General features: G+C 39.3%; 1 protein-coding gene across 1 annotated transcript; it reads left to right on the top strand.

The window, feature by feature from the left end:
- Positions 1–30: 30 nt before the first annotated feature.
- Positions 31–27,156, top strand: SPCS2 (signal peptidase complex subunit 2). Its single transcript, XM_007080839.3, has 5 exons — positions 31–188; positions 17,663–17,746; positions 18,579–18,739; positions 20,109–20,243; positions 26,379–27,156. The coding sequence occupies exons 1-5, from the start codon at positions 75–77 to the stop codon at positions 26,563–26,565; spliced, it is 681 nt and encodes a 226-aa protein (XP_007080901.1). The 5' UTR covers positions 31–74; the 3' UTR covers positions 26,566–27,156.
- The last annotated feature ends 75 nt before the right edge of the window (positions 27,157–27,231 follow it).

Genomic DNA, 27,231 nt, shown 5'->3' with positions numbered 1-27,231 from the left:
GCGCGATACGCCGTCAGCTTCAGCCAATCGGCTTCGGACAAGTAGGAGGGGAGGGAGACACTGAGGCAGACAAGATGGCGGCGGCGTCTGCACAGGGCGGGAGGACTGGTGGTGGAGGAGGCAGCAGTGGGGCTGGCGGTGGTCCCAGCTGCGGGACAGGCAGTAGCCGCAGTGGCTTGTTGGATAAGGTGAGGAGCCGCTTTGGGGGGACAGCCGAGACCTGGGGAGGCCCGGGAGGCAGCGATTCCACCTTCCCATCCCCGCCCCCCTTTTCTTCTGTGGCTTTTTCAGCGGGTTGTCCTCCCCTGGCCCACCCTGGGAACCCTACGGGCGCTTGTAGCCCGATCTCCATAACTCGAACCTTGCCTCATTCCCTTCAGGTTTTCTTTCCTTCTTGGAAGTGTGCCTGGTCCTTAACGCTGGCTACCACAGCTTTTTGGGATAATTTGATTATTCCCACATTTCAATGCAGCCATCGTTTTCCTCGGAGGTGCTGGGGGTCACAGTTGATGTGCCCATTTCACTGGGAAATCTGAAGCCCGAAGGAATGAAAGCGGCTACTCGAAGTCAGTAGTCCCCAAACTCCCCATCACGGTCACCACACTTGGGTGCTGTTGCAGATTCTAAGTGCTCCTTGACCTTTTGCTTACTCAAGTTTCTGGGTGTTTTATCACGGTACTGCTATTACTGAACTTCCCTTATTGGGATGACAGGAAGCCTTTGAGATTGTTTTTTCTCTGGCTTTCTTCCCACTCCCCCCTCTTTTTCCCCCTATGCCTGCCACTAATTGCAGTCAATGAGTCGGATTCGTGAACTTGCTGCATGCTCTAGGTTGGCTCTTTCTCTCTCCGCCAATCCATTTTTTTTGTTTTGTTTTGTTTTGTTTTTTAACTGCGGTCCTAGCAACAAAGGCTTAAAGGAAAAGAAAAAGGGAAAACTCCTCTGTTGGGCCTTCTTGCCCTTTGCAGAAAATCTTGTTAAAAACATTTGCAAGGAGTACTGGTTCTGCCTCTAATTAGCTGTGTGACCTTCAAATAATGCTTTGTTCTCCCTGTTGCTTCATCTGTTAAATGAGGGACTTAGCCTAAAGTGCGTTAGTCCCTTCCAGTTCTCTCATTGTGGGGGCCCTGGGCCAGTTTGATGAGAAATACTAAGTATGGAGCTTTTAATATAGTAAATAGGATTTCTTGCTTTAATCGAAAGCAGCTTTTGTTGGAATTCCTTGTGCCTAACATATGGTAGGTGCCTAAGAAATAAATATATGATCATATTGAGGGGTTCAGATCCAGGTCTTTTTGCTTCTAAGTGTCATTGGTTTTGAGTCACATGGTTCTCACAGTCTTAACCAATTTAAAAAAAAATTTTTTTTAATGTTTATTTATTTTTTAGAGAGACAGAGCACAAGTGGGGAGGAGCAGAGAGAGAGGGAGACACAGAATCGGAAGCAGGCTCCATCCAGGCTCTGAGCTGTCCGCACAGAGCCCAACATGGGGCTTGAACTCACTAACAGTGAGATCATGACCTGAGCCGAAGTCACTCAACCGACTGAGCCACCCAGGCACCCCAGTCTTAATCATTTTTAAGAGAGGAGAACATGTTCTGGGAAGTGGGATGGTAAATTGCTCCAAGACACGTGAGAGTATTGGGAATTGATAGTCATTTTTGTACACAAATCCTGCTTTTCTGCTGGTGAGCATCTCAACAGCCTGTGCTTATCCTGTCCCATTGAGTGCTCTTGTTTTCCCTCTGTTTAGATCATTACCAGCAAACATTACGCATGGGTGTTTCTGTTAAGGTAATGATTACTGAAAAGTATACAACATCATTGCATTATTGGCAGAACCTGGATTTGAGGATCATAAGATTTAGGCTTTGAAGTAGCTTTGTTAATTTCACCCTGTATGAGGCCTGGCAAGTCAGTTAACCTCACTAAGCTTACTTTTCTTCATCTGAACTAGTACAGTTTTGGGGAGAATCAAATGAGGTGATATACATGAATGATCTCTTTGACCTATAGTGTCTAATACATATGTTCAATGGCAAAGGAAAACATAAAGAATTCTGTCAGTACTGGAGGCAGGGGGTGCCTGGGTGGCTCCTTCGGTTGAGCGTCTGACTTCGGCTCAGGTCATGATCTCACGGCTGGTGAGTTCGAGCCCCACGTCGGGCTCTGTGCTGACAGCTCAGAGCCTGGAGTCTGCTTCGGATTCTATGTCCCTCTCTCGCTGTGCCCCTCCCTTGTTCATGCTCTGCCTCTCTTTCTCTCAATAAATAAAATATTAAAAAAATTTAAAAAAAAGTACTCAGAGGGGTGTCTGAGTGCCTTACTTGGTTAAATGTCCAACTCTTGATTTCCATTAAGGTTATGATCTCACAGTTTGTGGGTTTGAGCCCCACGTCAGGCTTGTGCTGACGGTGTGGAGCCTGGATTCATTCTCTCTCTCTCTCTCTCTCTCTCTCTCTCTCTCTCAAACTTAAAAAAAAATAATGTAACTCAGTATAGCTGATTATAGGACATGGAGGTACCCAATATATTAAAAGTATTTGGTGTATTCAGATGTGTGCTTTTTACAGAAGTTCAAATGCAAGAGAGAACGATCCCTGAGATCTACTTGATAAGCGGGTGAGGGCCCCAGGGGAAGACCTCGTTCATGTCTGAGAGTGGAGCTAGTACCTTATTTTTGAAGAGAGGACAGCATACTAGGTAAGAATGTCCTTGAGCAAATGGTAGTGCAGATGGTGCCTGATGTTTTGGGTGGTGAGTTGACTATGGACTGTCCTAAGAGACCTGTAGTGACATGAAGGTAGAATCAGATTGAAGAGGAAATGGATTGCTTGGAGTAAGAGTAGGAAGCTGTTGAAGGTTTTGAGACTATATACAGTGGTTTTGGAAAATTAGATAAGTTGAAGTAGAAATTAAAAGTCTTCTGATAAGGCCTTATACCTTACTAGCGTATAAGATTTATTTAAAAAGAAAGGCAAGTTTGAGTTCTAGTGCAGCATGATAAAGGCCACATGGCCTTGGATAAGTTGCATGGTATTACTGAACTTGAATTTCCTTATGTAAACAATGTGGATTCCCATATGTATTATAGGCTTGTTGTTAATATTAAATTGTACAGTTTGGTAAATGTTCTTTGTAAATGGCTGTAAAGAGAAAATGACCAGGTGATGAGAACCCCAGCTTGAGCAGCAGAAGTAGATAAAAGGCCTCACAAAGGAGCACTCTGCAGAATTAACCCAAGAAGTGAGGGACCTAGGGGAGAGAAAATAAGTCAAGATGTGTTTAGGTGCTTTTTCTCAGAAAACATTATTTTAGCTTTACATCAGGTTGTTCCTCTAATTTCTCTAGCATTTATTGCACATGGGAATTAAACTGTCATTTAATATGACCTGACCTACTGTCTTGTATTTTTCTACCAATTTGTATTTGTCCAGTTTCCCATGAAAGGTTCTTATAGTTCTCTGAGGTGATCAATACAGAATAAATACTTACAGCATTGAATTTAGCAGACAAAAAACCTTCAGATCTGCCCCCTCCATCATCAGAAACTGCTTTTGAGATGGTGCCTCTAATTGTCTGAAAACTGAGGGTACTATGGAAGGGAAACATGGGGAAAAATGTTATTCTTAGTGGAGCAGGATCTAAATGAATAAATAAGTTTTTGCTCTGTGGGATTGAGAGGCTGTTACCTTACAGCCTCTTTAATTTTATTTGTCTTGATTTTTTTAAGGGCTTTTATTTTTATTTCCTGCAGCTGTAGTGGCACTTCCTGTGAAGAAATGTAATAAAGAGATGCAAATGTGCTTCTAGCTTTCTGTAAGCAGATGTGAATTTCTGTGCCTATGAAACTGAGAACAAAGCAATTCTACCTTCCTGATCTTAAAAATAACTATGCAAATATAATTTTTCAACTTCTATCACAGAATAATTTAGATTATTGCAGTGAGATTTTTTTGCCCACAAAATACATCAAAGCATTTTGTTCTACATAGCAGGCTGTAAAGAAAAATTACTTGCTTAATTGTTTTAGCTATTAAAATTGACATAGGTATTAAACCATGCTTTCCAGAACTATATCCAAATCCTTTTAGCCTTGTCCATGGATTTTTATCTCCTGGATGAATTGTTTTGGCTATTAAAATGTGGTATTAAACTGTGTTTTTTATTTTTTATTTTTTTAAAAATTTTTTTTCAACGTTTTTTTATTTATTTTTGGGACAGAGAGAGACAGAGCATGAACGGGGGAGGGGCAGAGAGAGAGGGAGACACAGAATCGGAAACAGGCTCCAGGCTCCGAGCCATCAGCCCAGAGCCTGACGCAGGGCTCGAACTCACGGACCGCGAAATCGTGACCTGGCTGAAGTCGGACGCTTAACCGACTGCGCCACCCAGGCGCCCCTAAACTGTGTTTTTTAGAAACTATATTCAGACCCTTTTAACTTCATACCTGAATTTTTGTCTCCTGGCTGGACTGTTCATCCTGATCTTAAAGCACAGCTTTTATACCTTAGTAGTTGAGAACAAAGGCTCTGGAGCCAGGCTGTATGTCTGGCTTTGAATCTTGCCTCTGCCACTTAGCAGATATGTATTCTTGGCAAGTTAATAAATCTCTTTGTGTCTCAGTTTCCTCATCTGTAAAGTGGGAATAATAATAATATTTACCTTAGAAGGTGTCTGGCACTATATATCTGGCATATAGTAAGCACTTATCTATTTGTCTATATATAGCTGCTGCTAATTAGCTGGTTACTCTGGGCTTCAGCTTCCTATTTTTTCCTAACACGATATGAAGACATCAGACTCCATTGGGGTTTTGGTTAAAAATACAGGTTTCTGGACCTCATCCCAGACCTGAATCAGATTCTCTGGAGGTGGGACCTGGACAGCTGCATGTTTTTACATATAGCTATTTATTTATTTACATATTTATTTCCTCTATATTTTAATATTTTTTTAATGTTTATTTTTGAGAGAGAGAGCCCAAGCAGAAGAGGGGCAGAGAGAGAGGGAGACACAGAATCAGAAACAAGGCTCCAGGCTCTGATCTGTCACAGCACAGAGCCCGATGTGGGGCTTGAACTCACCAGCCACGAGATCATGACCTGAGCTGAAGTCGGACGCTTAACTGACTGAGCCACCCAGGTGCCCCTCTACATTTTAGTAGTTACCTCCGGGTTAAGCACTACTATCTTAGATTATTTTATAAATCCTTTCTGGTTCTGATATATTAAGAGTTTTTTGTTTGTTTTGTTTCCAACTGTTCTGTTTAGTCGGTAGTGGTTTCTCTAAAATGTTTATAGTGAAGAGACATTGAAGCTTATCTGTGCCAGCCTCCTCATTTTATAGACATGGACACAGTTGAAGAGGGGGAAATGAAGCAACTTGCCCAAGCTGACACACTGAGTTGGTTACAGTTCTCAAACCTGGCTTCCCGGTTCTTAATCCAGTGCTCTTACCTTACTTCTTAAGTACGTTGCCTCTCATACTGGAGCAGGCCATATGATAACTACTGCAGTAGTGAAAAGAGTGTCTATTTTGAGGTTGGAAGACCTAGGCTCAAGTCTTGGCTTTGTTACATATCAACCATGTGTCCTTAGACAGGTCACGTATCGCCTTTTGCTGTCCTCCATGGTATCTTAGCTTGCCAGATTTCTGGGTGGCATGTCTGGACCCTGACCTACCTCTGACAAAGAAGATGAATAGTTTTATGGCTTTGCTGTAATTGTGTGTGTGTGTGTTTAAAGAAACAAGGTGCTGGCTTTTTAACATTGTCTTGCAAACTAAACTTTATTTTTTAATTAAATGTTTATTTTTGAGAAAGAAAGAGAGCTTGAGCAGGGAAGGGGCAGAGAGAGGGGGAGACAGAGAATCCCAAGCAGACTCTGTGCTGGCAGCTCAAACCCACAAACCATGAGGTCGTTACCTGTGCCGAAACCAAGAGTTGGATGCTTAACTGACTGAGCCACCCAAGCATCCTGGAAGCAGAATTTTAATATCTCAAAACTCATTATTTTTTACTGCATCAAACTTAAAAACTCTTGTGTCAAGGGACACTATCAGGAAAGTGAAAAGGTAGTCCACAGAATGAGAGAAAATATTTACAAATCCTATTTCTTATAAGGGCCTAGTATCTAGACTATGTAGAAAATTTTACAACTCAATAACAAAAAGACAAACTGATTTCTAAAAGAATAAAGAATTTGAATGACCTTTCTCCATATGAAGATATACACATGACCAGTAAACACATGAAAAGATGGTTAGCATCATTTGTCATTAGAGAAATGCAAATGAGAACCACTGTGAGATACCACTGAGATGGCTATAATAATAATAATTAAAAAAAAGAAAAAAATAACCATTGTTGACAAGGATGTAGAGAAATTGGAACCCTCCTACATTTCTGGTGGGAATGTAAAATGATGCAGCCACCTTGGAAAACAGTTTATCAGTTCCTCAGAAAGTTAAACATAGAATTACCATATAACAGTATATCCCACTCTTGGGTATAAACTCAAGAGCACTGAATATATATGTCTGAATAAAAACTCGCACACGAATTACCATAGCAGCATTATTCACAACAACTAAGAGGTAGAAGTAACCGAAGTGCCCAGAAAGTAGATTAGTGGTTGTAGGGAGCAGGGGATAGGAAATGAATACTTGTGGTTATGGGGTTTCTTTTTAGGGTGATGAAAATGTTCTAGAATTAATGGTGATGATTGCACAACCTTGGTATAATAAAAACCACTGAATTGCACATTGTCTTTTTTTTTTTTACATTTTATTTATTTTTAAAAATTTATTTAAATTCAAGTTAACATACAGCGTATGAATCAGAACCTAGTGATTCATCACTCATATAGTACCCAATGCCCATCCTAACAAGTGCCCTCCTTAATGCCTATCACCCGTTTAGCCCAGACCCCCACCCACCTCCCCTCCAGCAACCCTCAGTTTGTTCTGTGTATTTAAGAGTTTCTTATGGTTTTCTTCCCTTTCTGTTTTTATCTTATTTTTCCTTCCCTTCCCCTATGTTCATCTGCTTTGTTTCTTAAATTCCACATATGAGTGAAATAACGATATTTATCTTTCTCTGACTGTTCTCACTTAGCATAATACACTTTAGTTCCATTGACGTTGTTGCAAAAGCAAGATTTCATTCTTTTCAACTGCCAAGTAATATTCCTATGTGTGTGTGCACACATATATCTTCTTTATCCCTTTATGTATATATACATATATATCCCTTTATCAGTCAGTAGACAATTGGGCTTTTTCCATAATTTGGCTCTTGTTGATAGCGCTACTGTAAACATTGGGATGCATGTGCTCCTTCGAATCAGCATTTGTGTATCCTTTGGATAAATACCTAGTAGTGCAGTTGCTGGGTCATAGGGTAGTTCTATTTTTAATTTTTTGAGGAACCTCCATACTGTTTTTCTGAATGGTTACACCAGTTTTCGTTCCCACCAGTAGGGCAAAAGGGTTCCCCTTTCTCTGCATCCTCGCCAACATCTGTTGTTTCCTGACTTGTTCATTTTAGCCATTCTGACAGGTGTGAGGTGGTATCTCATTGTGGTTTTCATTTGTATTTCTCTGATGATGAGTGATGTTGAGCATCTTTTCATGTATCTGTTAGCCACCTGTATGTCTTTGGAAAAGTGTCTATTCATGTCTGCTGCCCATTTCTTCACTGGGTTATTTGTTTTTTGGGTGTTGAGTTTGACAAATTCTTAGATAGATTTTGGGTACTAACCCTTTAACTGATCTGTCATTTGCAAATATCCTCTTCCCTTCCATTGGTTGACTTTTAGTTTTGTTGATTGTTTCCTTTGCTGTGCAGAAGCTTTTTATCTTGATGAGGTCCCAATAGTTCATTTTTTGGAATTGTACATTTTTAAATGGTGAGTTTTATGGTATGTGAATTATATCAATTTTAAAAACTCATTTCTTTTTGTCTTTACAGTGTTTATGGAGTATCCTCTAAAGTTTTCAAATTATTACTATTTTCTTAGCCAGTCATTCACAATTATTTAAGAGTGATATCACAGATGTTACCAATCTCCATCTGTCCAGCCCCCCCCCCTTTTTTTTAGCAGTTGCCTACATTGTTTCTCTGCTCTGACCTTTGTTTTGTCAAATTTCACTAATAGTTTTTCATATTATTTGACCTTTCAGTAGTATTTGACTCACTGAACACGTCTTTCTTGAACTTTTCTCTTTTTTTTAATGTGGCTTCTAGAAGATTATTTGCCCCTGATTTTCCTCCACCTTCATTGGCCTCTGTATTATTATTACTGTTTTGTCTTCTTCCTGACCCGTAAATATTGGCAAACCCCTCTCCTCTATCTATACTCATCCCAAGGAGATACCAGTGTCATGGCTTAAATACATCTGTAAGTTGATGACTTCCACATATGTGTTTTCAACCTGGATCTGTCCTCTGAGCCCCAGACTTCTGTGTCCAGCTGTCTACTTGCCATCTTCACATGGATATCTCATAGGCATATTAGACTAAATAGCCAGAGTCAGTCTACTTCCAGTTTCTCTGGTGTTGCCACTAATGTTCATGTTCATAATTAACACATGGTAATTTCTAACTTCCAACTTAACTCCGGTGATAAATGCAGCTGTTAATAAGCCACTCATTCATCAAAGAAAATTAAGTAATTTTCTTTGCAGTATTTCTTGGTCATTTTTATAAAAAATAGATTGAAATTGAAAATTAAGTATGTTGCCAAGAGCTATAATCTCTCTCTTTGAGATATCATGGTATTTCCGAGTTGGGATCTAAGTTAGGTGATGGTGCACATTCTCAAGACAGACATCATTTTCTCCCCAGATTGAACATTTTTTTCTTATTTTGAACTTACTGTCTTTTCATCTTTTGCTAAATGTGTTCATATGGGTGGTGGGGGTCCATATTTCCAACTTATATAGTAATCTCGCCTTTTGACTTTACCGTCAATTTTCATAATCTCCTTATTTTGGTTTAGAAAATTCTGAAATCCGTATAACTGGAATTTAAACATCTCAAACTCAACATGTACAAATGGGTATTTCTCCTTTTTGCATCTGTGTACCTTCTCTTAGAAAATCACGTTAGCTCAGTTACCTAAGTCTGAATTCTTTTATCCCTTGGCTGTTGCTCTTATTTAGGCCCTGCATCTTAATCAGTCATCTGAATCTGATGTGTTTATCTCCATTGTTAGTCCTCTCCAGACCATCTAGCAGGTTGCCACTAGAAATGGCTTTTAGGGTCACCTAGGTGGCTCAGTAGGTTAAGCATCTGACTCTTGATTTCTGCTCAGGTCATGATCTTATGGTTCATGAGTTTGAGCTGCATGGTCTCTGCTCTAATGGTGTGGAGCCTGTTTGGGATTCTCTCTCCCCCTCTCCCCCTCTCCCCCTCTCCCCCTCTCCCCCTCCCTCCCTCCCTCTCAAAATAAATATTTTTAAAAATGACTTTAAAAAACAGAAATTTGATTATTTTGTTCCTCTGCTTAAAGTATTCTCAATTGTTTGTCTCAGAATAAAGTCCAAGTCCCTTAACATAGTAAACTAAACAAGACTATCTAGGATATACTCCCTGTTAAGTGCCTCATCTACTACTTTTCCTCCTTTGGAGCCTATATCCCCTTTCTAAACTGGGAGAGACCTTACAAAGAAGGGAGAGAAAAAGTGTTAGTTTTTCTTAGAGCCATACTCAGCTCTTTGTAAATCAGAGCAAGGTCCTTCTATTGGCACTAATCTCTGGTAGCCTTCATCTCTTCAGTGTGAATCGAGGAATCTTTTGAGCCTTTGTCAAGCTTTGTGTACTGGCCTTTGTGAAGCTAAGGAACTTCATGAAGCAATCCATGGAGATCTTTATCACTACATAACTTATTTCTGTTTCACTGCTATTAGAATAAGAAAATAGAAGTGTTTATGTTATTTAATACTCAACACAATTTTGCTTTGCTGGACATACCTTTAATGACCAAGGATTTTGTCCTTTTTTTGCCTTTAACGCCAGAAGATGCATGGGGAACAGGAAAAGCCTGTAATCCTTAAATAGGTTAAATCAAAAAATACCTTCCTGTACTATTTACATATTCTCAAGACCTGGATTATGTTTAATACCCTCCTGAAGTCCTTAGAAAAGTGAAGTTCTTTTTTTTTTTTAATTTTTTTTTTTTTTTTTTGATGCTTATTTACTTTTGAGAGAGACAGAGACGGAATGCAAATGGGTTAGAGGCAGAGAGGGAGGGAGACACAGAATCCGAAGCAGGCTCCAGTCTCCGAGCTATCAGCACCAGAGCCCGACATGGGGCTCGAACTTATGAGCCGTGAGATCATGACCTGAGCCAAAGTCGGACACTCAACCGACCGAGCCACCCAGGCGCCCCGAAAAGTGAAGTTCTTAATGCCATATCTGCAGTGAAGTATCTCTGTAGAACTTTTTATTCATATTTGCAGCAGAGAATTGTAACTGAAATGAGTCTTTGTAATGTTTAGTCAAAACCATCAAATGCATATTTTTGAGACACCTGTGTGGTGCAGTCAGGTAAGTGCCCTACTTCAGCTCAGGTCATGATCTCATGGTTCATGGGATTAAGCCCCACATTCGGCTCTGTACTAGTGGCACAGAGCCTGCTTGGGATTCTCTCTCTCTCCACCCCTCCCGCCCCCCCCCCCCCGCCCCCCAAATAAATACACTTTAACAAAAAGTTTAAAAAATGCATATTTTCTGTGGACTGGTTAGCTGTCTAGATCTGGCAATAGGTATGCTGGTCCAATAAAGTGTTTTTATTTCTTAATGTTGGTACTGACAAGGAAGTGATTTATTTTAAATGGGACTTTTTGAGCTATATTTTCAGTTAAATTTCGGTTGGTTTTAAATGGAGGGAAATGGAAAATTCAAAATCTATTTTGTGGGTTTTGTTGGTATATTCAAGATTAAAATCATTTTTAGATTCTTTTTATGTTAGCTATAACTTATTAGGTAGGAATCAGGATCCTCTATAAGGCTATCACTTCAGGGATTTATGTCTTTTTCTTTTGTTTTTGATAGCTAATAATTCCTTTCCTTATATTTTGTGGGAAGCACCTTATACTTTGTGGGAAGCAGTGTGGAATAATGAGAAAGAGAATGGGTTTTGAAATCATGAAAACTCCGTTGAGTCTGGCTTTACCACTTCCTGTCACTTTGGGCAAATTTCTAAAACCCTTATTGTTATCTATAAAAGAAGGATGTTAGTCAGTTTGAGATGCCTTATCAAAAATGCCATAGAACGAGTAGCTTAAACAACTGAAATCTTTATCTCATGATTCTGGAGGCTGGGAAGTCTGAGTTCAGGGTGCCAGCATGGGTTCTGATAAAGGCCCTTCTGCTTGCGGACAGCCTTCTTGGATCCTCACATGGTGGAAAACAGAATAGAAACAAGCTCTCATGTTCTTGAAAAAAAAGTTTTGTTTTTTTTTTTTAAACATTTATTCATTTTTGAGAGACAGAGTGTAAGCGGGGGAGGGGCAGAGAGAGAGGGAGACACAATCCGAAGCAGGCTCCAGACCCTGAGCTCTTAGCACAGAGCCCAATGCAGGGCTTGAACCCACGAACTGTGAGATCATGACCTGAGCCGAAGTTGGACGCTTAACTGACTGAGCCACTCAGGCGCCCCTTGTGTCTTTTTGTAAGGGCACTAATCCCTCCCATGGAGGCTCTACCCGCATGACCTAATTACTTCCCAAAGGCCCATAGCCCAATACTATCACATTGGGGTTAGAATTTCAGCATCTGATCTGCAGGGAGAGACACAAACATTTGTCCATAGCAGATGGTAATTGTTCTTAGTAGCGTTATCATAGGGATTAAGAGAGATGGTGTAGGGGCGCCTGGGTGGCTCAGTCGGTTAAGTGTCCGACTTCAGCTCAGGTCATGATCTCACGGTCCGCGAGTTCGAGCCCCGCGTCGGGCTCTGGGCTGATGGCTCAGAGCCTGGAGCCTGCTTCCGATTCTGTGTCTCCCTCTCTCTCTGCCCCTCCCCCATTCATGCTCTGTCTCTCTCTGTCTCAAAAATAAATAAACGTTAAAAAATAAATAAATAAAAGAGATGGTGTATATAAAACATTTAGTACAATATATAGGACACATTGTGCACTCAGTAATAGCTCTGGTTATACCTCCCTCAAATTCTGTGGATAAGAACCAAGTGAGATTACTTCAGCCACGTATACATTTGTTAAATTTAAACTGAAAGTTAACATTTTAGAAATCTTTTCCTTTTCTTTATAAGATTGTTTAGACATCTTTTCAAGAAGTAGCTGTTGACACTATGTTATGTCCCTGACTCTGAGAATGTAAAACATGTAGTCCCTGTTACCCAGTGAGGGGGATGTTATATAAATCCAGCTAACTGTGATGCAGTATATTAGCTTTGCATAATTAATAGCAACAACAGTAGCTAATTTTTAATAACTATTTGTGTGTACCAGGCATTTTGCTGTTTTTTAATTACAGTATTTAATCCTCATACTAACGTGTGAAATAGATATTTTTATCTTTATTTTACAGTTGAGCAAACTAAAGCTATAGAAAGATTAAATTATGTGCTCTTGCAAAAATAAACATTAAAAGAAAGATTAAATTATTTGCCCAATATCATCCATTAAATAGGAAAGTGAGAATTAAAACTCAAGTAGTCTGACTCCAAAGCTGTATCTTTTAACCACTATATTGTGCTCCTTTGCATAGTAAGGGCTGCCTTATTAAGTGAAGAAAGAATGCATTTGCCTACATCTGTAGTGAATCTAAATTCAGTTAGGTTCTGATTTGAATATAGTATGTCTTTGAGAAGAAGGCCACAAACAGAATCTGCCTTGGGGTTGAGTTCAGAGATTAAGGCAAGTAAAAGTAAGTTTCTATCACTGAAGAAGGGACAGTTTTATGGTGAACCGTGTGTTTATAAGTTAGCCCTAAGTAATTTAGTTGCCTGTCACTTACTGGCTGTGTGATGCTTAATATCCCTGGACTCTAGTTTTCTAATCCGAAGGACACTGGTTTCCATATTGAGAATCTGCTTAAGGCCTATCAGTGGTACTAGCAGTTTAACAGTGAATGCGAATTGACCTGCATAAGGGATATCATCCTGAAATTTTTAGACACACAACATAAAGAACTTCTTGTAAGGGAAAGAACATTGTATATGAAGAATCAGGAATCAGAATGGCTTCAGGAATCTCAGGAGTTCCTTAAACTCTTGAGACAATGGAATAAAACTTTAAAATTTTTGAAGAGAAATTATTTATATTAATTGTGAGGGTAGACTAAAAGGATGTTTTCAGATGTGTAGTCTCAAAATTGATTTCCCGTGTGCATTTTTCAAGGACCCACTAGAGGATGTGTTCACCAGATCAAGGGAATAGTAAACTGAGAAAAGAGTAAGACATGGTATCTAAGAAAAGGGGGTCCAGGGGCGCCTGGGTGGCACAGTCGGTTAAGCGTCCGACTTCAGCCAGGTCACGATCTCGCGGTCCGTGAGTTCGAGCCCCGTGTCAGGCTCTGGGCTGATGGCTCGGAGCCTGGAGCCTGTTTCCGATTCTGTGTCTACCTCTCTCTCTGCCCCTCCCCCGTTCATGCTCTGTCTCTCTCTGTCCCAAAAATAAATTAAAAAAATGTTGAAAAAAAAAATTAAAAAAAAAAAAAAAAAAAAGAAAAGGGGGTCCAGCCCAAGAGAAGGTTATGGGAACCCCCAGAGTGATAGTGAAGGGAAATTCCAGGATGATAGCTATACAGCAAGACTGGAAAGCAGTCCACCCAGATCAAAGCAGGTCAGGAGGCTCTAAGACCAATTACTCCAAAAAGATGAAATTCACAGAATGATGAATACTTTCGCACATATTGACAGGAAATTTAAACAATTGGGTGAGAATTTGAAATATCACTATATTGATGATAAATACATTGAAAACAACAACCAAAACAACAGTAGCTCCAAGGAAAACAAAAAGTTATCAGGAAAGAAAAAGTAATCCTAGTATAATACATGACTCATCTGTGAATAGCATTTATGATTATAATGTACAGTTTGGATAATCTAGCCAAAATTAAGGTATAAGACCAAATCACTAGTGATCTACTATGATGTATTAAAAAGATGGTGGTGGGGGGAGCAGAGAAAATTAATGTGAGTGTGAATTCAGCCAAAAGGAGATAAAAGTAGTGTCTGAGGAGGGGAATTGACAATAGCAATGGTCTTAAAGTCGATGCCTATGATTGTTGATTGGGCCCAGTATACATGTATCTGTACCATGCAAGAGGGAGTGTGGGAAAGAGGAATTGTGTGAAGTTACAGCATTGCTATATCTTAATTGGCAGTACTGCCTGTATCAGGGATCCCTAAGTCCACTTGGTTCAAGTGATTCACTAGGACTGAATCACAGGACTGAGTATGTAGTTTTACTTGTGGGCAAGATTTATTTCAGCAAAAGGAAGAGGCGCATAGGATGAAGTCTGGAGGAAACCAAGTACAAAATTCTGAGAGCCCTCTGCCAGTAGAGTCCTAGAAATTGTGCTTAATTCCTCCAGTAACAGTATGATGTGACAGTACGTATGGAGTGTTGAGTGTTGTCTGCCAAGGAAGCTCACTACAAACTCAGTGTCCAGGTTTTTTACTGGGAGCTGGTTAAGTATGCACCCTCTGCCTAGCCTGTGGCAAAATTCCAGACTCCTAGAAAGAAAACTCATGTGTAGCATAAACTACATCATTTATACAAACAGCTGAAGCACAATGAGCCACTCTTACCAGTTAGGGAAAGTTTTATATCCGTGTAAGTCACTGTTTACCAGCCAACTTTCCAAATACCAAGCAAGGGCCAGCCTTTGAAGCAGGCCTTTGTAAGGATGGCGGTCTCAGGCCTATCTTATCTCTTTTCTGCACAGACCTTTCTTGGTAATTTATCCTGTGAGGTCCCATATGAAAGAAACCAACCTTTGCTTTGTCTTTTTATTACAAAAGGAAAGCAATTGCCCTTATGGTGTAAGACGATAAGAGAGAGAGGGAAAAAAAAGTTTCTTAAAATGCTCTGAATAGCAGGAGAGAGAAAAATGGAAGAGTAGTATACATTTTAGTTGAGCAGTTTTTGAGAATGACAGAAAATAAGTCAGAAAAGTAAGCATCTAATGTCCACCCTCCTGCCCTTTTTCTAGATGTGTCTCTGTACTATAGCAGAGATGCTCTTTTCTCTGAATAGGCTAAAGGTTTTCATGCACACAAAACGGATGATGCTCCCATCTCTTCAGAAATCATAAACTTTGTGAGTCAGTGGAAATGTTCCTGTGCCACTTACTGAAGATTGCTTCTAGCTGCCAGACAGTGGAGGTAGAGCTGGGGCTATTTCAGCACATGCTGTAATAGCTTCTGTGTTTTATCCCCCCAGATTGCTGAGAAATTATCCTCTAAGTTGTAAAGGCATGTTTCTTTAATGTACTGCAGATAGTGATGTGTAGCTGAGTGTCTATGAGAATATGATTTTTTCTTTTTGGAATGACCCCAAAATGTTTTAATGACTTTGTTTCACAAATAATTTTAATTATGAATTCTGGCTGTGCAGGTTCTTTCTTTTGCTTGCTGTTATCAAAATGGTATTTGCCATGAGTAATTTTCTCAAAGAAAGTTCTTGTTTTTATGAGACACCAAAGGCAAAAAACCTTGATTGACTTTTAATCACTTGAAGTATGGCTGTTGTAGTTCATGTTTTTTCTCTTAACAAACTTCACAGAACAGTTTTTCTTTTTTGTGTAATAGTACGTAGGATCACAGTTTTAAAAAACAAGTTTGTTGTATTCTATTTCTACAGATGTTTAGTCTGTCTCCTTATTTCTCATATGCAGTGTCTGAACTTGTGCTCAATCAGAAAGATAAATATGAAGTTCTGTTCTCTTTCTGTAAAATCTATTCCAATTTTGTATTGGCCTGCTGGTTTGTAATTTTTATGAAATGCGGTATTCGCTTGATATAAAAAACTAAGAGTTGGGCATTGCTGGGCACCTGGGTGGCTCAGCCGGTTGAGCATCTGACTTTGGCTCAGGTCATGATCTCAGCTTGTGAGATCACGTTGGGCTCTGTGCTGACAGCTCAGAGCCTGGAGCCTGCTTTGGATTCTGTGTCTCCCTCTCTCTCTGCCCTTCCCCAGCTCATGTTCTGTCTCTGTCTCTCTCAAAAGTAAATAAACATTAAAAAAAAAAAAAAAAAAAACTTAAAAAAATTTTTTTAAAGTTGGGCATTGTGATCTATAAAAGACAGGTTTATCAGATTATTTGTAGCACCCTGTTCCACTTAAGCTTTGTTCATGGAATCACTTACATTTGAGAATTGTTTTTACTATATGAAATGTTCACATGTTTAAAAATTAAAAAGGCATACATTAAAGAGTCAGTCCCACCCATGTCCTTCTACCTTCTCAAGATATCTGGGTACACTACAAGTTTGTTTAACCAGTCCTCTATAGTTGAGTACTTGAGTTACTTTTTGTTGTTACAAATGCTGCTTCAGTGAGTAGCCTTGTATATTATTTCCTGTGTATGCAGATAGGGACAATTTCCCAGAAGTGGAATCCAAGGTGCTAAATTGCCTTAGTAGGTGTTACACCATTTTGAATTTCTACCAGCAATGTGTGAGACAATTACTTGCTTCTAACTAGCACAGTATTGGAGAACCTTTCTAAACCTCTGTAGATGAGAGAAATTGAAGTGGAGTTTGTCCAAAGTCCTATAACTAACTAATAATAGGACTTGATTTTTAATTCAAAATGTTCTTTCCAACAGACTACACTGGATTTGCTGTTTTCCTACAGTTAAGACATACTGGTAAAATATAAAAGTTGTTAGCTGATGAACATGTATTAAAAGAGATGTTCCTCATCTTGTTAGTGTCTGAAAGTTCATGGGTGTATATTGTCTGAGTTTTGTGGTCACAGAATGAAAGGATGAACAAGTGGAGTTCTTCCCTATTCCCACATTTGGGTGAAATGGGGATGGGATATGTGAGTTCACACTGTAGTCTCTGTAGCCCAGACTGAGCTTTCTAGCATAGAAGACTGGCAACATCATATGAGTACCACCTGATTCTGGTGACCTAATCTCATTCAATTTCATTTTTAAGTGTTTTGTCTTTTAGCTGTGTAACATCAGAGGACAAAGAGTAAATGTTACATGTACTTGAAAGATGGTCTTGTTAAGTAAAACTTCAAATAAATTTTAAAGATCTAATTGGCTTTATTGATCGATTCATGAATCAGGCAGCATTCCATCTAGCGGGTAGAGGGGAGCTCCAAAAGGCTACAGAAACAAAAGATTTTTAAAGCTAGAGAGGGAGTGGAAAAAAGGAAATTATTAGCAAAGAAGCCATTGTTTTAAGCAAGATCACCCTTAAGTGAATGGAAGGGGCCTATCAGTAAATTTCCTAGTGCTGAACAGGAAATTCCTGTATTAACTGGATATATTTCTGGGGAGTTGAAACTGCAGTTAGGTACTAGGTCTTAGTTTACTGTCTTGAGTCTCTAAAGTGAACACTATTTGGGACCTGTGTTGTTGTTTTTTAGACACTTAAGGAAGTAGTTCATGTTACTTTCAATAAGATGCCATGCCTGGTGATGCACAACTTTTCTGTTTTACAGTGGAAAATTGATGATAAGCCTGTAAAAATTGACAAATGGGATGGATCCGCTGTGAAGAATTCTTTGGATGATTCTGCCAAAAAGGTATTTTCTTTTTTTTTTTTTTAATTTTTTACTTTTTTTAATGTCTGTTTATTTTTGAGAGAGAGAGACAGAGTGCAAGCGGGGGAGGGGCAGAGAGCGAGGGAGACACAGAATCTGAAGCAGGCTCCAGGCTCTGAGCTGTCAGCACAGAGCCCGACATGGGGCTCATACTCACAGACCACAAGATCATGACCTGAGCCAAAGCCGGATGCTTAACTAACTGAGCCATCCAGGTGCTCCAAAAAAGTATTTTCTTGAGGTAGGAAGTCTGTTAGCATATGTACAGCTTATGGCACATCTGCAGGATCTTTTTCTTTTGTGACTGGGAATGACCGTAGTTTTTAGTTGTAGGAATTGAGCCATAAAGCAGTTTCTAAAATCCTTAACGTTTTATGAAGGAATATGCATTAAAATGTTAGCTACCTCAAGCTTCTGTCAAATTCTCTAGTTTTTGAATTACAGAAAGCTGGTAGTTTATTGTTTTTGAGGTTAATTAGCCTAGAGCCAACAGGGTTGAGGGGAATATAGGATATTCATTCATGGTTGGTCATCTCTCTATTTAAAAAGGGAAGAGAAACTTCCCTTCATCCCACAGGAAAAGTTGAGGATTAAAAAAAAAGACAAAATGTATGAGAAGTTAATGAACTTTTTCTCTGGGATCATTGTGAACAGCTTGAGTCTTTTTTGCTTAGAGTGGTGAAATCCTGATTGGAGAGAACTACTTGGTAATTTATATGATCCTTAATATAACTTTTACATGGAAATCAAGACTAAAAACAGGTACTAGGAAGGAAGCAATTCTGTGAGCTTGATTCCTTGTTCTTTTTACTAGGTACTTCTGGAAAAGTACAAGTATGTGGAGAATTTTGGTCTGATTGACGGTCGCCTCACCATCTGTACCATCTCCTGTTTCTTTGCCATAGTGGCTTTGATCTGGGATTATATGCACCCCTTTCCAGAATCTAAGCCTGTTCTGGCTTTGTGTGTCGTATCATATCCTTTATCTATGCTCAGGTTTGTTCTCTAGTGACTGTTTATTAGAATCTCTACTGATCATCCTCCCTGCTCCCTACAAAAAACAAACTTTGATTCCGGGGCCTGCCACTGTTAGAATTTAACAGTATGAGCCATGGGCATCTGTAGTTGTAGGTAGTAATTATCATTGATATTTTAGATTTAGTGTGGTTACTTTATCTTTAATTCTGTTTACTTGTTAATGTAGAGGTCATTATAATCCATGTGTGAGTGCCTAATAGCAAACCACACATTATAGTGAAACCCAGTTCTTCTCATTTCTAGCCTACCGCATTTCCATTGGACCCAGTTTGCTTTAAGACACTCATTCCGGGATATTAGGAAAGGATCAGATTTTGGAGATTCAGGTTTCCTTGAAGCTGAAGGGCTGGACTGAGAGTTAGTGAGCATGAGTAGAGGTGTGGCTTGTATAACAGTGGAATTAAATCCTATTCTGGAGCTGGAGGACCTGGGTTTGAAATGGAAGTTGTTTTGTGATCTTGTGCTAAGAAGAACTTACTGGAGTCTGCTTGAATGCTGCTCAGTTACATATATATGCAACAGACATTCAGAATTACAAAGATTTTTTTCTTTTTTGAGAACGAGAGAGCGAGCTCGTGCTTATGTGCATGCAAGCTGGAGAGAGGGAGTTGCTCAAGCTTGTGTGCTCAAGCCAGAGAGGGGCAGTGAGAGAGGGAGAGAGAGAATCTTAAGCAGGCTCGGCGTCCAGTGCAGAGCCCACTATGGGGCTTGAACTCATGACTGAGATCATGACCTGAGCCAAAATCAAGAGTCAGGTGCTTAACCAGCTAAACCACCCAGGTGTCCCTGAAATAGTTCTTAAAAAATGTACTTTGGGAATTTTTCTTCTAGCAAGCCATTTAATAAAGCAGGCCCTGATTAAAAATGGTATTCTCCAAATTGATCCCAAATTATAGTCCCAGAATTGGCACCTTGACTTCTTTCAGTAATCAGATAAATCATCCCAGTATGAATTTTTTTACCATTAAGGTGGTTCCAGAGAATATGTTGTAGGTTCTGGAGACAATCCCCAAAGGAATTCCAAAAGAGGTTTAAACAATGAGAGCAACATAATTGTAAATGTATGACCTCCCAAGAGAACTACCGTGATAAAATTTCATTTGTTTGGTGTTTAAAGTAAACATGATCATGGTATTTTTTATAATTGTGTCAGTTCCATATGTAATGGTAATGACTCCCCTGTGCCCAACACTAAAAATGCATACACACACACACACACACACACAGACACACGTACAGATATATATGTATATATGTGTGTTCTTTTGTGTGTGTTTGTGTGTTTTTTCCTTAACTTTATCTGAACCTATTTTGTGATGATGGGGATCCTGACCATTTATACCTCATATAAGGAGAAGAGCATCTTTCTTGTGGCCCACAGGAAAGATCCTACAGGAATGGATCCTGATGATATTTGGCAACTGTCCTCCAGTCTCAAAAGGTATGACTATCCTCAAAGACTATTAAATTCTGCTGTTGGATTCTCTCTGGGAGTTGAGTCATTTTCAACAGACTATTTTATTGTATGCTTACTCCATGCAGATCATAGTACCAGTCATGTAAAATGAAGAAAGGGGTATGAATGGTCTAGAAGGTTTTTCCTAACATTGTACTTCTGAGATTGTATTATCACAGAAGTGCTCTGAGGATAAACTGTGGGAGGAAGTACTTTGGTAGAAGGATGAAGAATGAGTCTCTTTCCTTGTGGCCAATAAACGGAGCCAATTAGAATGCAGAACTAAGAAGGCCAAAAGTGTGAAGTGAATTATCTTTGAAGAACCCCATTAGCTTCTATATCTTCCGTGATCTTGACTACAGTCTGTGTAGTCAGAAATTTTTGCAGCAATGTACTGGGCAACTCAGAGAATCACCTTTCCAAATTCCTGACCAGCTGTGGGTATAACTTAGTACAACTGACACCTGAGGTCTTTTTAGGTATCCAGAGCTGGGTTTAAGTTCTAGCTCATCTCTTTCTAGCTGTATGATGTTTGGTATATCATGTAAACTATTTGAGCTTTAGTCAAAACCGGATCAAGAATGACTCATAGAGTTGTTGGGAAGATGCCAGCTGGTACATATACCAAGTATAAAAATAGCAAACGTTGGTGAAGCGTTAACCATATACTGGGTATCGTGCCAAGTGCATTATCTCATTTAAATCTTAGAACCACCCATTTTATAGGTAAGAACACAGACCCAAAGGGTTTAATTAATTCCTAGAGCCCAAAAGTAAATTCTAGCTGGTATTCCAGCCCATATCTGAGCCCAGAACTCACGCTTTTAGTCACTATCCTAAAAACACATGGGACAGTTCCTAGCACATAGTAGGCTCTCAAATTACAAGTATGGTTATTCACATATATGATGGCAAGCATAGCATCAACACCAAACAGCCTCTCCTTACTGGCTTGTGCCAATGCCTATGAGGAGGAGCAGAATATGATTCTGATGTTCTAGCTGGGTTCTCCTGGCAGGGCCCCCAGCTGCCCTTTGAACTCAGCCATCATAAGTCTGTACCTTGTGCCAGGTCCCTAAAACAGTTGTAGAATTCTAGACCCTAGCAGCATCTTGATTTCATTATTTCCATTCACGCATTTCATCTCATTCATACACACATTCTCATTTTTTTGACAGCTTTATTGAGATATAGTTCACGTACCGTACAGTTCACACATTTAAGTGTACAGGTCATTGGTTTCTAGTGTGTTTTCAGATATTGCAACCATCACCACAGCCAACTTTAGAGCATTTTTATCATCTCAAAAAGAAACCCTGTACCCTTTAGCTATGTGCTCCCCTGCCCTCCCCCCCCACACACCGATTCCCTCAGCCTTCAGTCACCATTAATCTGCTTTCTGTCTCTATAGATTTCTCAGTTTCAGATATTTGATGTGAGTGGAATCATACAATACATGATCTTTTGTGACTGGCTTCTTTCACTTAGCATAATGTTCCAAGATTCACCCATGGTGTAGCAAGTGTCGATATTTTATTCCTTTTTATGCCAAATATTCCATTACATGGCTATACCACGTTTTGTTAATCCATTTATCAGTGGATGGACATTGAGTGGTTTCCACCTTTTGGCTATTGTGAATAATGGTGCTATAAACAGTCCACCTACAAGTTTTTGTGTGGATATAATGTTTTCATTTCTCAGGTAACTTACCTAGGAGAGGAATTGCTGGGTCATACGGTAACTCTTTTAATTGCTTGAGGAATTGCCAGACTGTTTTCTGTAATAGCTGCACCATTTTCAATCCCACTAGCAGTGCACGAGGGTTCTGGTTTTTTCCACATTCTCTGCTGATTTTTACCAGCTGCCACATTATTGTTTCCTGTGGTGAGGAGGTATGCCACCTCTGTTCCTTCTCACTGCACTTAAATATAGACTCTCTTCTCTTTCCTTGAAGATAGCTCCTGGCAAAAAAAAAAAAAAGAAGAAGAAGAAGATAGCTCCTGGCTCATTGGCATTCTCTCTAACATAGCTCCTTTGGAAGTCTTGGTGATTTCATTATCCAAATAGTTGATAATTCCTGTTCACTGGCCTCTCCTCTGATCATCTTGTTTTCTACCATGGCTCAAACACTTACTTCCCTGGACATATCCTAAACCTTGCTGATACTGGTAACTAATTACCTTCAATGATTTCAGTTTCAGTATCCCGCTCTATGACCGTTGCTTCCTATTTTTCTAGTTCTCTTGTCCCAGTGGTTCTTCAGCCTCACTGGCATCTCTAATGCATTGAGCCTCCCACCTTTTCACTGTCTCTATCTAATGCATTGAGCCTCCCACCTTTTCACTGTCTCTTTTGTCTTTCATTGTCTTACTTCCTCCTTACCCATCTTCGGTTCCATGGCATTTCTGTAGTCCAGTTACTCTCACTGTCCTAAAGCACCTTTTATACCTTCTCCTCTGTCTTCATACCTATCCTACTCTCTCATATTTATCCTCCTATTCTTTTGTTGCTGAGAAAATCAAAGCAGTCAGAAGCCCCCATCATTACCTGCTTGTGGTGCTCATCATAGTCTGTTTCTTCCGGAGTTCCCATCTAAAGCCTCCTCTCCATTTATCCACTAGCTTCTCTCCCTTCTCATTTACATGATGTTTCCCCTCTCTGCTGGATCATTTCTTGTGGCATACAAAAATGCTGTAATTTCTTCCAACTAAAAAAATTGGTTTTGTTCTCCTTATTCTCCCCACATGGTCTTATTTCTCTGCTCCCCATTTCTTCTCTCTGTATCTCTTGGATCTGTTTGTCTTTATATCTCTTTCATCCTTGTACTCAATTAGCATTTGACAGTGAATCGCTCACTCCTTGTTACACTTGCTTTTTAACTAGGTTTCTAGGATACCATAATCTCCTAATTTTCTTCATACCTTAATGTCTGCTTTTCTGGTCGCTTTTGTGATTCTTCAGTATTTGAAGGAACAGCTCTAAATTTGAAATGCCACACTAGTGCTTGTTCCTAGCACCTCTTCTCTATCTATATTCACTAAGTGTAATATTATCTAGACTGTCAAGACTTTAAATACCATCTTTATACTGAAAATCTCTAAATCTGTATTTTCATCCTAGACCTATCCTGAACTCCACTTTTCTGTTTGACATTGGATTCTATTTAGCATTTCAAAATTAACATATTCAAAACCTAAGCCTGCTATCCCTCATCCAAACCTGTTCTACCCCCAGTTTTCCCATCTCAATAAATGGCACTTCCATCCTCCTATTTACTCTGGCCAGTACTCAGTCATTTTCACTCCTCTCTCTCAGTCTTTCCAATAGTCTGTCAGCAAATCCTGTCAGCTCTGTCTTCTAAATATATTCAGTCTGATCACTTGCCATCTCTACTGCTACCCTCATCTCTCAGGTCACTATAATAATGTCCTCATGGACCTCCACAACTGCTCTCCCTGCTCATAGTCTATTTCCAGTACAACAGGCAGAGTGATCTTTTTAGAGCATAAGGCACTTCAACTCAATCCTCCGTTCAAAACGCTGTCACTCTGAGAAAAATCTAAACTCCTAAGTCCAGCTTAGAAGTCTATACTCATCTATTCTCTGCACCCCACACATAAGCACACATACCCCTTATTTCCTGTGGCTCTCCTCTCTCATTCCATCATGTTCTTCAGACATTCCAGGCATGTTCTTGCCTTAGGGCTATTGCATTTGCTGTTTCGTTGCTTGGATTATTCTTTTTCCAGAAAACTTGTTCTTCCTTTCTTTAGGGCTCTGCTTAAATATCTGCTTAGTGAACCCTTTTCGTGCCTACTATATTTAAAAGGACATCATATTTTCTGTTTTATTGTTGGTTCTTTCATATACGCTAAAGTCCCAAAAGACACAGCTTTGTCTGTTGTGTTCACTGCTGTGTATCCTTAGCATCTGAAACTGCTTGACATGTGTAGTTGGTACTGAATAAGTATTACATAATTATTATATAATAACATTTATATTTTCCTGAAATTATTTTAGATGTAATTGTTATATATTACATGTAAGTTATATAATATATAATAATAAAATATTAATGAGTATTTATTTCTAAAGTGCATCAGATCACAACTCATCAGATCATGTCCTACCATCAAAGCCATGGAACTGCCAGTGAAACTGGGCCTAAAAATCCCAAATTATGGAAATCGACTAACAGCAGTTGGCTGGAGTTTGAGAAAAGTTTTGAGGTGTTGAAAATAGTTTAAAGACCATCACTCACAGCTGTTCAGGTTGGGAATAACTGGCTAGCCAAGGTTTTTTTTTTTTTTTTTTAGTATGGTTGACACATGGTGTTATATTAATTTCAGGTGTACAGCATAGTGATTCAACAGCTCTGTAGGTAGCTCACCAGTGTAGCTGCCATCTCACCATGCAGTGCTGTCACAGTACATTGACTATACTCCGGTGCCTTTTGTCCCTGTTACTTATTCCATAACTGGAAACCTGTATCTCCCACTCCGCTTCACATATTTTGCCCATCCCCCAGCTACCTCCCCTCTGGCAACCATCAGTTTTTTCTCTGTATTTACAGGCCTGATTCTGCTTTTTGTTTGTTTATTCATTTGTTTTGTTTAGATTGTACATATAAGTGACATGATGTGGTATTTGTCTTCCTCTTTTTCCATTTAGCATAATACCCATAAAGTCCATCCATATTGTCTGTCCTGAATGAGGATCTCATCCCTTTTTTGTGACTTTCTTATCTATTCATTTGTTAATGGACACCTGGGCTGCTTCCATATCTTGGCTCTTGTAAATAATGCAGCAACAAATACAGGGCTATTTCAAATTAGTGTTTTCATTTGGGGGGGTGGGGTGGCAAATACCAAGTAGTGGAATTACTAGATCATATGATAATTCTATTTTTAATTTTTTGAGGAACTTCTATACTGTTTTCCACAGTGGCTGCACCAATTTACATTCTCTCCAACAGTCCACAAGTGTTCCTTTTTCTTCACATCCTTACCAACAATTGTTATTTCTTAGACAATAATTTATTGAGCTATGATTTTTTTGAGCACTGGTTAATAATAGGTACTGTTTTAACCATGGCAGTGATCTTGAAAATTATGTGGTAGTTTTCCGATTTTAAACATGCAGAAACATGCTTAAGCAGTTGCTTCCTTAAGGATAATAACAGCTTGACAATCTACTGAATGTGCCCTAATTAAATGGAGACAAACTGTTAGGTCATGGTCAGGGGAGGAATGTCAGCCTGCCAGAGGTTGATTTTTATTAACACTTTTGAATTGGTGGATATAGCAAAGGACCTCAAGGTACCTTAAGGTGTAGGTAAAGAATCTCTAGAATTCATATAGTAAAAGATACCCTCTGTCCTAGAATAAGGTAGAACCTGGAACTAGATTGATTATAGAGAACAAGCACCGAGCAGCCTAGAATTGGTGAATATCTGTGAAAACACGAGTTCTTCATTTATTCATAAAAATTTGATTGTCTACCAAGTGCTAAACTAAGAGTAGAAAACAAATAAGACAGAATTCTTGTCCTCAAGAATCTCTGAGTTTAGCGAAGAGCACAGATACACAAACATCCTTTCAGTAGATAATTTCATTGACCACATGGGAGCTATCATTAGACCTTGCATCTGATAGGTGCTTAATAGTTGAATTGACGATTGATGGTGCAGTGTATGACAAAGGTGAGACATCTGACCCAGTTTGGGAAGGCTTTCCCAGAAAACTTTATGCCCTAATATTAATAAATGGGAACTAGTCCGGTGAGATGGGAGAGAAATGTCTACTAGGAAGACCCTTCTAGCATAATAAAGGCAAAGTCCAGAGGTAAGAGGAGTGGTCTGTATAACTGAACAGTCTATGACAAGGTAAAGGAGGTGCACAGTAAGACAGACATGGTAGTACCAATGAATCAGAACTTGTATCTTGAAGGCAATTAGGAACCTCTGGAATTTTTTTTTTTTTTTTTTTTTTTTTAAAAGATCTGTGTGTGACCTACAGCACCAGTAGCCAGCTCAGTCCTTTCTTCAAAAACAGTTGATGCTCTAGTATTACTAGTTGAATCTCTATGTTTGGGTTTTGACTTCTTATCTTTGCTTAGGTTTGATGACAAATATACTCTGAAGTTGACCTTCATCAGTGGAAGAACAAAGCAGCAGCGAGAGGCCGAGTTCACCAAGTCCATTGCTAAGTTTTTTGACCACAGCGGGACACTAGTCATGGATGCATATGAGCCTGAAATATCCAGGCTCCACGACAGTCTTGCCACAGAAAGAAAAATAAAATAGCCAATTTTAAAAGCAGCCATCTTTCTGCTGGATCATGCTGAATTTTGGGATGAGGGAGAAGGAAGCAGAGAACTTAAAATGGATAAAGTAAGATATGTTAAAAATGTCCCTGTTTTGTCCTGAAATTTTAGTCCATTCTGGATAAATAGGATTTTCTAGTTCAGATATGAGAAGTTGTAGCTCTGATATCTAGCTTTAGCCTCCTAGGTCTGCTGATCGTGTTGTTTTGATTTGCTTTTCTAGAAAAGCATTTTTGCTAGCCATACAGACTTCTTCCTACCCAGCAGTACTTTATATCACATAGCTTTGTGCCATGCAGCATTTGAAGACTCAATTTTTAAAATTGTTAACCTATTGCTGACCTTGTTGTGTTAATTCCTGTTTCAACAACTATTTCTCTTAATTCAGGATACAACTTCTTGTGTATGACAGCTTTCCTTCACACACCATTTTTGTGGGTGTGTATATATCTGACTTGGGGGAGAATTGGGAAAAAAACCACAGCTTTTTAATTTGTTTAAAACAGACCTTCTGCCTGTTACATTTTGTGCTTTTAACCAATTAAAGAAGCCAGTGGCATTTTTAGTTTTATATTGTCTTGTTTTCCACTAGTATGTACCTGTTGATTTGTTTGTGCCCTTTATTAACTGCCATTTTCTAAAATTT

The sequence above is a fragment of the Panthera tigris genome, chromosome D1, assembly GCF_018350195.1.
Source record: "Panthera tigris isolate Pti1 chromosome D1, P.tigris_Pti1_mat1.1, whole genome shotgun sequence".
Taxonomy (NCBI): Eukaryota; Metazoa; Chordata; class Mammalia; order Carnivora; family Felidae; genus Panthera; species Panthera tigris.
Note: the sequence above shows the minus strand (reverse complement) of the source record. Positions and strands in the feature narration are given on the sequence as shown.

Coding starts and splice junctions, on each gene's coding strand:
- SPCS2 (XM_007080839.3), top strand. CDS start 75: ATGGCGGCGGCGTCTGCACAGGGCGGGAGGACTGGTGGTGGAGGAGGC. Junction 17,747..18,578: donor TGGATGATTCTGCCAAAAAG/GTATTTTCTTTT, acceptor TCTTTTTACTAG/GTACTTCTGGAAAAGTACAA. Junction 18,740..20,108: donor CTGGCTTTGTGTGTCGTATC/ATATCCTTTATC, acceptor CTTTATCTGAAC/CTATTTTGTGATGATGGGGA.